Source organism: Nelusetta ayraudi, unplaced genomic scaffold, assembly GCF_046127955.1.
Source record: "Nelusetta ayraudi isolate G7.1 ecotype Tasmania unplaced genomic scaffold, CSIRO-AGI_Nayr_v1 ptg000053l, whole genome shotgun sequence".
NCBI lineage: Eukaryota > Metazoa > Chordata > Actinopteri > Tetraodontiformes > Monacanthidae > Nelusetta > Nelusetta ayraudi.
Genome location: NW_027466103.1, coordinates 6,685,001 through 6,700,000, shown reverse-complemented (window position 1 = coordinate 6,700,000; position 15,000 = coordinate 6,685,001). Strand labels below are relative to the sequence as shown.

General features: G+C 50.0%; 1 protein-coding gene across 4 annotated transcripts in view; it reads left to right on the top strand.

Annotated features, from left to right (window-relative positions):
* Nucleotides 1-15,000, top strand: part of mob2a (MOB kinase activator 2a) — a 57,629-nt gene that overhangs the window by 23,884 nt on the left and 18,745 nt on the right. The window contains exon 1 of one of the 4 annotated variants that reach the window (XM_076038190.1): nucleotides 2,324-2,478. The exons of 1 other annotated variant lie outside the window; for it this stretch is intronic. In XM_076038190.1, coding sequence (XP_075894305.1) covers nucleotides 2,441-2,478 — 38 coding nt within the window. In that variant the 5' untranslated portion in view covers nucleotides 2,324-2,440. Of the gene's footprint in view, nucleotides 1-2,323; nucleotides 2,479-5,366; nucleotides 5,753-13,441; nucleotides 13,585-15,000 lie in introns of those variants that run through there. 2 more of the 4 variants (XM_076038189.1, XM_076038187.1) reach the window with 2 other exon arrangements.

Sequence of the window (15,000 nt, the reverse complement as noted above, 5' to 3'; positions counted from 1 at the left end):
CTTTTGCTGGTGTGGAAGAATCACGCACGCGCGCACTCACACGCACGCACGCACACACACACAGAGACACTTCTCCGCACTGCTATGATGTAATGCCAAACTTACTCCCTTCCCTGCGTGCTTTATCATTTTTTGTCTCCTGCTGCTTTAGGCCCTCGAGGCCAATACACACTAAAGTTAATGAGACTTTGTTTTGTTGTTCCTTTCTTTCCGTATTGCAGACAACTATTGAAGAAGGGGTTCACGTTAAGATTAAGTGGACTTAAGTGTGAATTTTCTGTATAGCGCAACTCATTGACAACTCATTCCAATTAAATTTTTTTGGCATAAATATGAAAAATGTTGTCTGTACAAGATGTTGTTTTTTTTTTGACAGTTTTTAACTGATTTAAAACCCACAACATTCCCCCCCACCCAACCCCTTACACTTCCTCAGTTGGCTGTAAGCGAAGGACATCTGCTTTTGCCATTTCTTTCATTGTTTGTGGTCTCTTCTCAACAACGCAGTAACCCTCCTGTCTCATCTCTGATCCAATCCAACTCATCGAGGTCAGAAGAAATACGAACCCACGACAACAAAAAACGTTTGCCGCATATGAGCTATGTGTCATGTGCACACGTTATGCGGAGGAAACAAACTCTCCCCCACGTCCCCGAAGGCCACACACATAAACTCTTGGATGTGTAGCTTCGGGCAGACAGGTGGGTGTGGTCCAGCTCTAACATTGTGGAGCGACTGCTATGTCGGTTCAGTGTCGCTTCAACTTATCCCGCCTGTCATTTTCCTCCGTGTTGTACGCGTTCTTGCAATGTACTGCGTTGTCACTCCTGACTGCGTTTGTCAGATAGGAATCTCAACCCACTTCACTCCGAGGCCCTGCGGCCGCCGCAATCGGCTCATGAATTTTAGTTGATTGACAGCGCATGCTTGCTGATTTCAGGATTAACTGTAAAAAATAATCAGCGGATGGCTATCCCCCATTGTCATGGCCTGTGGTGACGTCCGGACTGTGGCTGTACAGTATTATCAGCGGCTCTAAACATTTATTTTAGACCGTGCATCTTCATGTTAGTATGATAGTCCAGAACGCTGGCAATTAAATTAATTTGAGAGAGTTTGAAAATTAAAAAATGAAAAGCCTTTTGTGTAAAGCTTAGTGACATGTATTCATCCAAGTTGAACAAGGCATATGTACGACTTGTGTTTTCCATCCCAAATGGTTTCCTTTACCTCTTACACATTGGGCCTTTGTAAGTATAAATATTTAATCTTTCACAGTGTGGGGGCCTGTGGAAGCCACCTTAAAGACCCTCTAGGGAGCCTGGATAGCACTAGTTAAAATCACCAAGGCAGCTTTACCTTGCCCTAATACTAAATTTTAATGTAGGAGCATTAACCTGTGCATCAGCTTCTGGTGTCATGTAGCTTGTGTGTGTGTACGTGCACATTGGAATGGCACACGTGCGCAGGCACGCTTGTGAGTGGTACTTTGGATTTAAATGGCATTAATGTCCTATTCTTAGGCTCAACTCTGTCCCAGGCTCCAAGGCGTTGACAGGAGCTGTGTTCGGCTGCAGGAGCCTGTCTGCTCTGTGTCCAGCATATGGACGCATGAGAGGGTGTGTGTGTGTGTGTGTGTGAATGTATGTGTGTGTGTATATATAGCTCGCAGATAGGAAACGCGGTTGAAACACGAGAACCTCCCCGGGACTGTGTATGGAAAGAAGGAAGGAAGCGGGTTCCCATCAGTGTCCATCCCCAGCAGGGACTGGCGGACGTGTGGATGACATTTTTAGTGTGTTTATTGTTGGAAAAACGGCTCTTTAAGTTCGATTTTATGCCGCCGAACTGAGCCGAAAGAACCTCGTCGGTCATTCGGAACAAGTGGATGCCTTGGAGTTGCATTTGGGTGGACGCTGTCTGATTTGAGAGTGGAAAAAACGTGGCGGTTGACGTCAGCGGCGCCGTCGACACAAAGCCTCCGCCAGACTCCCGCGCTGACATCGCTGTTTTTTTTACGTGGCCGCGGACCGAGCTCACGTCGCCGACGAGGAGCTCCTCGTTTGTTCGCCTTTATTCCCGAAGTGTGTGGCGTGAGGACTCGTTGACCCTGCCCCACGGAAACTGAAGTCACAGGAGGAGGAGGAGGTGGGGGCAGCAGCAGGGGGAGGAGGACTGAGTGGGAAGAAAGGGGGGGAAAGGTACTGGAGGCGGAGGATCGTGAGGAGCAACTCCGTATTGTTCCGCGTTTGTTTGCTCTGCAGCGGTCCGCCGACGGAGACACAGCCAGGCGGGGTTGCCTCATCTCTGCTTTTTTTTTTTTGTTTTTTTGTTGTTGTTTTTTCAGCGCTATTCTTCCTTCTTTCATTTTTCGGGGCGCGACAACCAACCGCAACGTCGTCAATTCTGGATTTCTTTATCCGCTTCCTGTCGTCCAGGATGAGGTTTAAGAGGAACGGCTCCTATACGCTCAATAGGTGAGTGTGTGCCGCGTCTTCTCCGTGCGGGGGGAGCTGGAGGAGGGAGAGAAGGAGCGCCGCATAAATCACTTCAGACACATCTCATATTTCCGCTGAGGCGAGCGTCGACTTTCCGCCGTCTCTTATGACTCTTCGAGGTATTTTTTTTTTTTTTTTTTTTAACATCCTGCAGCAACTTCTCGCCAGTTCTAGAAGATGCCGACGGGTTAATTTTTCCGTCTCTCTCTCTCTCTCTCTCTCTCTCTCTCGACGTGATGCAATAGCGTCAGCCTTCCGCGCTTCATTGTTCGTGAGATGATGTAAACACTTTACGGCCACATCTGTATGGAAACCCGAGCTGTCGCCCCCCTGAATATTTAGCGCGTCTCGTTGAGCCTTTGCGTGTAAAGCACAGTGACATGATCGCCTCTCATCACTTCAAGCTCCCATTTTCTCTCCAGCTCCTGCTCATCTCTCGCCCATGTGGCGCCCATGTGTACTTGTAGGATCCTCTCGGTTTGCATGTGGAACCGGTCTGTCCCGCTCCGAGGGGCTGGGTCTGCCCCGTCCTTTGTGGCCTCTTATGCATTAAAAGAAAAGAGCAACATGGTCACTACCCCTCTGCTCTTCTTTCTCTTCCATCTTTCCCTCTTCTCCTCTCCCTCCCTGCTGTTGCGCTCCTTGGCACCTAAACACGTTCACCCTCATCACCCTAGCAACTTTGTGCACGACAGGGTGAGTTATGTCCCCCCCCCCACACCACCACCACCACCACCCTCCCTCCTAACCCACTTTCTCTCGACATGATTACAAATGGCCTCTATTCATATGTTGCTTGTTATCAAATCCAGTCACGAGTCAGGTCTTTCCCCCGACTCGGTGGTTTGGACTTTTTTCCTCCCTTCTTGTGTTATCTTCTCCAAGTCACAAGTTTGCAAGAAAAATCCTTTGTATTATATACACACACACACACACACACACAATCACACACAAACACACACTACCTCCCACCCCCATCGATTCACCAAGTCACACAGTTTTTCTCAAGTCGGGCTGAAAACGGATGTCTCTGTTTCATTGTTTGTGTGGATTTATACAATAAGGTCTAAAAATGTGAGGAAGCGCGCGCGCACACACACACACAAATGAGGCCCTGCGTAATACATTGGCCAGATTGTTAAATGTGACAGTTGATGTAAGCTCAGTTTCACTTCTTGCACTTTCCTCCGCCACTCCTTTTCCTCCTCACATTGAAATAAGGCATCTGGCTTTCCGCTGTACTCACCATACACACGCACGCGCACGCACACACACACACACACACAAAGCCAACTTCCTGACTTTTATCCAGCGGAACAAAAAGGCTCCTAATGAGTGCCAAACACCCTCTTGCATCACATGGCTGACAATATGCGAGGACAATGTTTTTTTATCTGCTTCCTTCTTTTCCTGCCTCTTGTGTTTGCACCTCTAAAGTGTGTGTGGGAGAGAAGTGAAGAGCGTTCACGCTGTTCCCTCGCGTCAACGCTGATGGTTTGCTTTGTTGTGTATGCAGGTGAGCAGTGCGAGGTAATTAGGATACGAGAGGGAGCCTGTTAGCTGAAGTTGCTGATGATGAGCCTTCAGGGGGAGGGGGAGGAGGAGTAGGAGGAGGAGGTTTAGGTAGAGGAGGGGTTTGACTGCGAGGAAGAGCGCAGAGAGGTGACATCATGGGATGCGGCATCATTGTTGTCACAACCAGCCGCGAGCGTTGCCTTGCGTTAGATTCACCCTCCGATCAGTCCGCGTGCCAGTGGATCTGCAGCTCTTACGTAAGCAGCTGAGCTCTGAAGGTGACTGAGGTCCCGCTGCCTCACCCGTCTGCAGCCGTTCACTTTCCTCCTGCGCCGAGCGCAGCCGGGACCCCGTTTGACGTTACAAGCGTCAGCACACAGCGCTGCCGCACCGGCCGCTCTGCTCTGCTGCTGACCAGTTAATCCCGCGTTTCAGAGTCTGCAGCCTTTAATCACTGCACTCTTCCTCAACCTTGCAGCCCTTTGCGCCTTTTGTCCGCCTGTGTGTTTGACGTGAAGGACGGTAAAGAAAACCACCGCCGCTGTCATCGTCTGAAACAAAGGTGGACGGAGGTGGAGATTCAGCACAGATCCATGATTCACTCTGTGCCCTTCACCTTGGTGCCCACACCATAACATCAAACTCAGCTCCGCAGCGATTGGCTCGCCTCCTCTCCAGCAGCTCCTCCTCCCCCCTCCCTCTCCTCCCCCTCCCCTCCCCTCTCTGGACTGCTGCATCATTTTGTGTGAATGAAAAGTCACGGCGCACGTGGCCAGAGCCGCGTTTATCCTGATTGTTTGTGTTTGCTCACGCGGAGCGACCCCCCCACCACCACCACCACCTCCGACCCCCTCCGTCAGTGTTGGTTTAAGAGTTGACAATTAACCGACGGCTGGTCACCTTTCACTTTTGACGCAGAGGAGCACGAAGCGGCCGCTCGGACGGCGGCGAGAGGTCGAACACGGATTCGACTTTGACAGCGAGAGCGCAGCCTTGTGGTGTTTGCGTTCCGGAGATAGGACGTCCAGCGCTTGTTTTGCATACATACAGATGACCGAGGCCTCCCTCCCCCTCCTCTTCCCCCTCCCCCATCCACACCCACCGCCACCCTCGTCCTCTCTCCTATCTCTCTGTACATCTTCCTCTCCCCTGCAGTCCCCCTCCTCACCGCGCTCCTGTACATGCCCAGCAGTCAGCAGTTTGTTTATGGGACTCTGTTTGCCAAGCTAATCTTCCCGCCTTTCAAGTGGGAGCCAGCGAGCTAACGAGAGAGGGAGAGGGAGGGAGAGTGAGCGCGAGAGGGCGAGCGAGGGAGAGGGAGAGAGGGAGGAGAGACAGAGGAACAGTGTGAACGTGAGGCAGTTTGCTGTAGTTGGGAAGCTGGGACGGAGGGGGAACGTTCGCAGAGTCCAAGTCTGCAGCGTTTTTGTTTTATGTTGTCGTTTGGTTTTTTTCCAAGTCTCGATTGTTTCTGTGGACTTCCTGAGAGGGTCGCTCGCATCTGTCCGTCCGTCCCGACTCGCGACCACCGGTCCTTGCGTCACCTGCGTCAGAGTCGGAGGCTCCATGGTGGCGCGGGAGCTGCTGCACCTGTAGCCCCGCGCTGACGGAGGTGAGAAGAGAGGAAGGAGGGAGCGAGAGAGCGGCGCTGCGGTCCCGGAGCCTCGTCCAGCCGGTTCTGCTCCACCGACCGAAACCAGATGGGGGTTCTGGTGTGCTGCGACTGCTTCTTCTATCGGTAGTAAACTCACTCTCACTCCCCCTTCTCTCCCTCCTCCCGTCTGTGACCGACCTTAACTCCCCCGTTTTGGAGGTCTGTTGTTGACTTTAGCACAGGGCAGTGTGATCCGAGGACAGACGCCGCTGTGCAAGGCAGAGATTCAGCCGCGGTCATTCTCCTGTACTTTTGACTTGTGGGAGGGGCAGAGGAAGAGGAGGCGGGGGGGGTCCGGGACGGGACGGGACAGCGACGGTGCACAGCCAACCCTCTAACGTGACTGAAGGAGGTGGGGGGGCGGGGGTGGGGGATGTGTGTTGGAGAGTTTAGATGGCAGCAGGCCAGCCAGGCAGCGAGGCTCGCCAAACTTTTTCTTTCTTTTTTTTTGTTCTTTCTTCCCTTTGGCCTCCTGCGTTTGTTTTTGCGGACATTGTGTTGGCAGGGGTGTATTTCTGTTCCCCTCCTTTTTCCCCGGTTTTAAGTTGTATGTTGCGCTCTCAACAAACTTGCTTTAACCCCCCCCGAGGCGACACACCACCCTTCCCTTTCTTTTTTTCAAACTGGTTGTTACCACCTGAACTAATGTCAGACAGACCTGCACCGAATGCTTACGCATCAGTGCCATTCGTTCAGTCAACCCTTAAGAGTGGAGCAAGTTTTGGCACTCGTCTCTCGGCTCATTATGCTCGAGAAGAGCGCCGGGCCGATGGTTCAGACTCGGGCAGCAGCAGCAGCAGCAGCAAGGATCTGGTTCCCCTCTCTTGTGGTCGTGGGGTTAGCCGGCCTGGGCCTGCCCTAACTGCAGTATTATAAGGTCTAAATATAACTCTCCGCTTCTCTAAGGAGCGTTTTTGATGGCGAGGGCAAAATTGTAGCTTTTAGCGCAGACGCATACGCAGCACAGCTGGATCAGATTAGAGCCTACTGTGATCCAGAACTTTGTTTACACTCCGCCGCTACTCTTCGCATGAATAACAGCAGCTTCTTGTGTGTGTGTGTGTGTGTGTGTGTGTGTGTGTGTGTGTGTGTGTGTGTGTGTGTGTGTGTGTGTGTGTGTGTGTGTGTGTGTGTGTGTGTGTGTAATGCTACACTACACACGTGTAATATACGGTAGATCTTGGGTAAACAGGGGCCGGTGCCAGTAACACCTTGTCTGCTCCCCCCCCCACCCTCCACCTCCCCCGGGTCATGATGAAGGCAGTGGGAGGGGATGGGGGGAGAGGGGACCCGGGCAGCCCACTGATGTCACAGGAGCTCATTAAGTCAAAATGGGACATGGTTCTATTTTTAGCACTTCCACTTCCTCAGCGTCACGACCGGCCAATCAGGCGGCTCGGCGGCCATGTTGTAAGGGCCTGATTGATGTGTGTTTTTCGGAGGCACACCCATCCAAACTGGTCCCGGCTGACCTTCGGCAATCCCCACTCACTCCTCGCCCCTCCCCCCTCCCCCTTCAGGTCTTGGATTGGTGGAATTGTGTTGTTGCAGCAGCCGCCTGCAGCCAGCACCTCCGTCAAATCAGACGATGTTGAGTTTGATGGTAATTTTTATTTTATTTTATTGCAAAAATGTACATTTGATTATGTTTGTTACAGATATGGGTTGTAGCGCCAGGTGATGTATGATTCGGAAATTCTCGGTTCAACTACATAAGCAGCGTTTCCATTACCCCTAGAATTGCGCAAAACCTGAATATCGCCATAAAAAACTGGTAATGGAAAGACCTAAACTTTGAAAAACCTCTCAAATAGGGCTAAAAGGTTACAAGTAATCAAAGAGAAAAATATAAAAAACATTCTTGACAGCAAACAAAAGGAAACGTAATTCTCATCAAGTCTCGCAATGACTTGTTTATTCACTTCACACCGTTCAGTGGAAACACTTGCAAATTGCAATTGTACTTTGTTGAAATTTTAGATATATCGCTTTCATTTTGAAACACGGTGCGTATGCTGGTTGTTACATATGAACAACGGTTGTTTTGACGTTGTGCAAAAGGCGAGTCGGGACAGGTTTCAAGTCACATTCAGAGAATCCTTGTTTTGTGTGGGTGTGTGTTTTGATTTGTAACAGTCGGTGAGATGTCACTGGACACTGCCCCCCACACCCCCAATTGTGTTACACATTTGAAGGAGCGGGTCTTGGCAAGGCGCTGACCTGATTCCTTGGCCATTTGTCGCCATAAGATGCATGAAAAATTGCTTAGCGCGCTTGAAGCGCAGGGTCAGGTCACTTTTTCTTGTTTTCCTTTCCCCCCCCCTTGACCTTGTTTTTCCCTCCATATGAATCCTTGGGGAGAAAGAAATTCCAAGTAATGTTTTGTTTCACAGTGCACACAGCGCGAACCATAGAAATGACATTTTGCTCCGGTCTATGCAGTCGACATGAAAGAAGGCACATTTTGTCCGTTTTATTTGTCCTCGGCTTTTGCGTTCTTGCAAGTGTTTACACTGACACAATGTAAAAGAACCATTTGTTCGCCCACTGAGACGCTCAGCTCGACAAGGACGCATATTTGCACTTGCAAACCTTTCATCAGCTCATCAGACTTCCCACACTGGTCGCTGGGATTGTGGTGGACTGAGGCGGGCCAGTTTTTTAATCTAAGCTGTGGGCGGCTGTAGCTTGAATCGATGCACCAGGTATTCCCTACAACACTGAAGGAACACTTGCAGATGCTGCAGTCTAAGCTAATGACCAGTGACTAATGATGAGGAGGATGAGGACTGCTCTGCTGTCCTCCCTCTGCGTGAATCATCACTTATCCCGGCGGCTAATTGACCTTCATAGAGGAGGTGAACCGCTGCTCAAGTTGTTTTAACAAACGCTGTGAAAGCACGACTTTTGACATTTTCTCTTTCTTTTTCTTGTATTGTGGGGGTTGGGAGAGGGTGTCTGCCTGGTCTGTGCAGAGCGAAGATCTCAGTCCAGTCTAGGCGACCTGTCCTTCTCTGTTTTCACCTGCCCTCCAGTCACAGCGGAGGGCAGACCTCACACATAGGGCCAGTTGCATAACTGTGTGTGTGTGTGTGTGTGTGTGTGTGTGTGTGTGTGTGTGTGTGTGTGTGTGTGTGTGTGTGTGTGTGTGTGTGTGTGTCCCTCCCTCCAGGAGCAGTGCAGCAGCAGTCCTGCTGGCTCAGTAGGAGGAAGAGATTACCTTGCACTTAGCTCACCGCTGCGTCGAGATCCGCTCGGTCAGTTCTCGCAGGGACTCGTGCAGCCTCAGAGATGAAAAAACACACACACACACCAGACATCCACAGCTGCTCAACTACTACAACCTATTATGCTTAAAGAGCTTTCAGTATCGTCGGATCCCCGGCATAACCTCTGCAGTGTGAAAGTTGCCTGTGTGTGGCAGATGGCCCGCAGGCGTGGAAGAACTCTGCGGCCCAATTGGCAAATGGATAATGGTTTCATTGTGTTTGGCTTCGTTTTGCAGGTGGTTCAGGTGGCAGGAAAGGGCTCAGACAGAATCCACAACCAAAACATTGGTGCTGGAGGCTTTTGTACAGGCCCGTAAAAGGCGACGGGGGAAACTTGGTGGGCAGCGCTGCCAGCTGCCCGCCGATTTTTGCACCACCCTCTGGGAACAAGAGGCCCCATTGGAAGTGCAGACAGGAAGTGCCTGGGCGCCTCACTTCCTGTTTATTGAGTTTCTCCCATGCGAGAGGGACGGGGTGGGGGTCTGGTGCAGCCTAATTGAACCGAGAAGCTCGGTGGCGTAGTGAGGAGGGGAGCCTTTGGTATTCCGTCGCTCTGTGTGTCCCCAACACACACACACACACACGGACGGACACATACGCAGCCACTTTGGCACACGCCTGTGCAGCTGTGTAATTGCCTCTGTGCTGCAGTGCCTTTGGCAGCTGACGCCCACCTCGTTTGTTTCAATTATGTACCGTCTGACACGCCGCTGAAAAAAGAACCCAGAGATGGGTGGCTGCAGGCCACAAAAAAACAAGACCCCCCACCCCCCCAAAAAAAAAACAGTTTAAGTGGCCTCCAGAAAACGCTGTATTTGCCGCATTTCACTCCTTTAAAGCGCAGGTGGAACCCTCGTACCTCTGTTGCATTGTGGAGTTGAACTGGGGTGGGGGAGGAGGAGCAGCTAGCTGCAGTGAGGAGGACGCAGTTTTTGGAGTGAGCAGCGAAGCTGCAAAGTGCTGATTCCTGCATGTTCGAAGGTGACGTTCAGAGTGTTTGTTACGTCCCGGCACAGGATGAAGGTTAAAAATAAAAAAAAAAAAAACCAAAAAAACACCCAGAGCACCTTTCCAACTGATATGAAGTCACTGCGTCAGCTCACGCGCCCAGGTAGGAGCACGTTACTCACCTGCATCCAGCCAATCAGAGGCGTGTTTACCCCAGAGTTCCACTGAACAGAGAAAACTCTAACACACGTGTGTGTGTTAGAGTTTTCACACACACACACACACACACACAGACACACACAGGAGCCTGCTGTCGCTGCTCCAAGGACATCTATAGATCTGACCTCCCTTGTGTGTCCTTTGCTCTGAGCTCTTTCTCATTTTCCCATTCTGATGTCGTCAGCAGCTGCCTCCGCCCACTCCTTCCTCCCTCCCCTCCTCCCAGCCGCTCTTTGATGCACCATCTGCGGAGCACGCGTTCCTTTTGAAAGCAATGTGCTCAAAGGGAGAAGAACCAAACTCGCACTTTTATGTCCCTGAGTGTTTGGAACATTTCGGCGAGGGGGAGGGGGGGGGTTTCGACGGATGGTGCTGTCTTGATGCGTCCTCTTGCTTAGCACCGCCAGAGGACGCGTGAGTGTGTTTCCTCCACGTCAGTCACTGAGAAAAGGGCAGAGGTCCCGTGCGTTCTCATTGTCATGTCGGCATGCGCCTTCAAAGTCGGGACCATGCAAGGCTTTTATCCAGGAATTTCCGTAACAGTCGCTGCCTCGACTCCCCCCCCCCCCCCCCCTCTGTTGTGGCCGCGGCGTCGAAACACAGAGAGACCGACGCCTTATCCTCCACTGACGTGCCTGCTTGGTCCGCCGTCGTCGCTAATTAGCCAGACACAACAAGCGCTTTGCGCTCGACACATCATCACCGCCCGCGCCCTGCAGTGCTTAATAACCTCACCAGCACGACCAGCAGTAGTTGTGTTATGATCCGTTGTTGTCGTTGTTAGGAGTGGATGTTCACCAGGGGCCGGATGCTTGTTGGGAAGTCATGTCTCTTGAAGCATCCTCCCAGGAGGTCTTCTGCAATCGGAGGACGTGTTGCCGTGCAGTTTCCATCCCCATCTCGGCGTGCACGTTTCTGACCTGCACGTGACGAGGAGGCCCAAGTCGGTTAGGTTGCAAGCAAGTTGCACAAACTGAAAGACGGAAACGGGGCGAGGCGGTGGTGGAGTGGTTGGCACCGCCGCCTCACAGCAAGAAGGACTTTTCATTATGGAGTTTGCATGTTCTCCCCGTGTCTGCATGGGTTCTCTCCAGGTTCTCCGGCTTCCAAAGTCCAAAAACATGCATGTGAGTTATGCTGATGTGTTGGGCTACAAGACTAGCGACAATAACATCAGTTTGTCCTTGACCACTGAAGGAAAGCTGTGCATTCTGTGGCTTCATAAAGATATTGATCCTCACCCTCATATCAACTTGTTTCAGTTTATGGAGTATTTTATTACAGCCGAGTCATGGTATGATGGGCACAGCGCCACCTACTGATGCTGAGAACGCCTCAAACACCTGCTCTCAGAACTCTCTCTCCCCCCTGGGAGCACTTGAAGGGCTCGGGCCGTCCTGCAGCTCTGTGTTTTGATTTCCGCCGGTCTCCGTGGTGCCCCTCGCTGCCGGGCGCGGCCGCTTCCTCCGCCTTCATCCACTCTGGCTGTTCCTTAACCTCGCACAATGGGCCGGCGTTTCCCCCGCTGTCAGATGGTGCCGAGATCTCGTCTAGTCATCAGTGGAATGAGAGTTGAGTTTCCTCTCTTTCTTTTCTGTTTGTCCACTTAGGAATAGGAAGTTTCTGAAAGTTGCACACAAACTTTTTTGGGCGTGCGTGTGTGTGTTTGTGTTCCCGATTGCATAAACTGATCTGTGTTTCGGCACACTGAACACCTGTACCTGACTCATTGCTGCTTACAATAGAACCAAACTGTAGCTTTATTTTCTTCCGTCTTGTGGTGTCTCAAATGTGCAGGCAGAGTATATTAATAGAAAAGTGTGTGTGTTGTTTGGGTTTGTACCTCGCTGGGTCTAAACTCTTGACCACTCTGACACTAATGGTAACGGTCAACGCCCCACAGCTGAAACATAATGTTCTCAGATCTTTGAAAACATTTATAAAAAAAAAAATAAAAAAAAAAAATAAAAAAAAAGTGACTCAACAGCTCACAAAGTTGTTTTTCAGAGGAGCTCACGCCATCTGCTGAGATGCTGGCACTCACAGCTGACGAAGGTCGACGCGTTTCCCAGGTATCCACCAGCTTTAAGCCTGATCTTCTTTACACTCTGTTTAATTAGATAACACGACGCAGTGGTGTTATCTAGTCCTTTAAGACTCCTGTTTCAGAGGAGGAACTTTTGAGTTTTAACATTCCTTGGAATTAAAACGATGTGTGTTGGCATTTTATCTCAACCAAAGGCTTCTTTGGAACATAGTTTTTGACGCTTTCTTTTTAATATATACTTTTCAGTAGCAGTCTGCGTGATAGTTGCTTTGTTCTACATGTGTTGCATTGACATTAGATGGTCAATAAATGTGCTCACTGTCTGGTGAGGAACAGGGACTGTCTGCACAGCTAAGGTGTGACTAATGACTGTTTTCACTGGCGGGAAAAGCAGGGAACAAACTGCAACTTACCCAACATGTCACACATATCGCAAAAACATGCTATTAAGTCTTCATATCCTACTGCGAGCAACTTGATTTTTATTTTTTATAAAATGGGTTCCTCTATTTTTGAAGGCTACTCAACTGTTCAAAGAAGCGATACTAATGAAATCCTAAAAACTTTCTAATATTAGATTACAAAATAAAACAAAATGGAAAAAAACCTATTTGTCTGTACTGCCACTCTCACTCGCTCAACTACTTTAAGACCTGGCTCCTTGTTTTCATGGCAAAGGTCAACCAAGGAATTGGCCTTTGAGGAATAAATCAGGCACCAGTGTTGCTTTTAGTTCAAGTGCCAGAGAGTTTGATTGGGTTCGGGCCTGCTGATGCAGGAAATGGAGACGTTTCCCCTGGGAAAAGAGCTCCTTTAAGGTTCTCCTCTCGCCCAGCGTCCCTCGTATGTTATTGTTTGGCCCCCCCACCACCACTCCCTCACATGCTCAGAGCACGTAGAGCCGCTGTGCCACTTATGTAATATACCTAGAAACGGACTGCCGCGTGTTTAAGAAGCGCGCTAATGTGATTTGACTCGAGCTGTTGGGCCAGCTCGTTGATCTTATCTGCAGGTCTTTAAAATCATTATCGTCGCCTGACAGTGACGGTTCGCCACTCGCGCGTTGCGCAATGTGCATTTTTGCAACATTTCTGAAATAGTTTTGCCCGCTGCATCTGTCTGTCGCTTGGCGTTACCTCTAGTCAACAGCAACCGGCTGTAATCTCTTGGACCAAAGCTACGTTCCACACACACCAAAGCTCCATACCTGTGTGCACATTCTGTGGAATCACAAAGGAGGTCTTCGGCTAAATGGCCTCACTTTGGAGTCAGTGAGCAGTCGCAGTGCACTGGCGCAGAGAACTGATGTCCGCCCACACTTTCTCCGCGGCCCCAACCACTGCATTCTCCCGGCAATGTGTGCGTCATTTGCCCAACAAGGGTCACCGTCAGCCACTGCTCAGACCCCCGAGACGTCTTTGCCACTTCGACATGTGAGTTCTGCGCATTGACGTTCAAGAGGGCAAATTTCGGCTCAGGCCTAAACCCGTGTGCCAAATGGTCTTTTCCACTTTTCGTGTAGCTGCACGTTTCAATAGACGTAGAAAAAGACGTAGAAAAACTGGGACTTGACTGAGCTTTTTGTACCAAACATTTGCTCAATTGCTCCGTGGCACTTCATTGGGTCAGACCTTCTTCTGGTCAGACCTACTCTATCTCGGAACCTTATTTGGTCCATTTGAAAGGGCAGCATGAAATAGTGTGCAACAGCAAAACTGCATGAAGAATTTTCCAATAAAACCTTCATTTGCGTATGTCTGTGCAAAAAGCCATAGTAGCACAATAACAGTTAATGTGACCCAAAGGCCAGTGCTGTCTCTTCTGTAAGACTGACGTGAAAGAGCCTAGAGTTGCTATGTTCACACTGGCATGATTTTGTTGTTTAATGAAATCTCTTTCCTACAGTTCTGTGTTTTTGTGAAACTTCCTCTATCCAGCTAATCCCTCTTTTGCTTGTGCTGCCTTTCCTCGCTTATATTCTTTATCCCTCTCTTCTCCCGCTAAAAAGCCCCCTCATGCACAGACTGCCTCTTGTGCTCCTGAATAAACATTAGCATATGTTTGACCACAGCTCTGTTAGCGCCCAGCTCTTGCGTCACAAACAGCGAGCCGCCTTCTGGCTCTCGAAACTCCCCGCCCCCCCCTTTTTTTTTTTTTTTGTGGCACACGAGAGATATTTTCCATTTTCCTACCCCCCCGTCTCTGCTGTGTTTCTCATATTATTCCATGCCACCGGGGTGTGAAGTAGCTCATTATATTTAACAGGCTCAAAGGAAGCTGCCGTGCATTGCATCGGTGCAGCGGTGTCACATACGCACAAGGTACCCACACTCTAATAGTGAAAACCAAGGATGGAAAAGTGCGATGGAAAACTGAGTCTAGCTGTGCGTGCGTGCTGTGCAAGTAAGTGTAGACAATGTGTACAGTCAAGAGACCTTTTCCAAGGGTGTAGTTTCAGCTCTCTGACATGTAAGAGAAACAAAAAAAAAACCTTTGCAGTCCTCCAGGTTTCCGGAGTGTCTGTGTTTTACTCCACTTTAAAGATGGAAAATGCAGCAAAGCAAGCTTGTACCAGCAGGTGGCAGTGTTGCTCTCAACTCTCCTGTGTGTGTGTGTGTGTGTGTGTGTGTGTGTGTGTGTGTGTGTGTGTGTGTGTGTGTGTGTGTGTGTGTGTGTCAGTCAGCCCTGCTATGTTAAATCTGTTTACTTGTTATCAATTTTGCATCAGTTATGGTTCAGAAATGTTCTGAATTTTATCTGTCATCAGGAGATTGTGTGTGTGTGTGTGTGTGTGTGTGTGTGTGTGGGTGTGTGTGTTCCGCTGCCTCAGTGCCAAGGTTATCATCGCT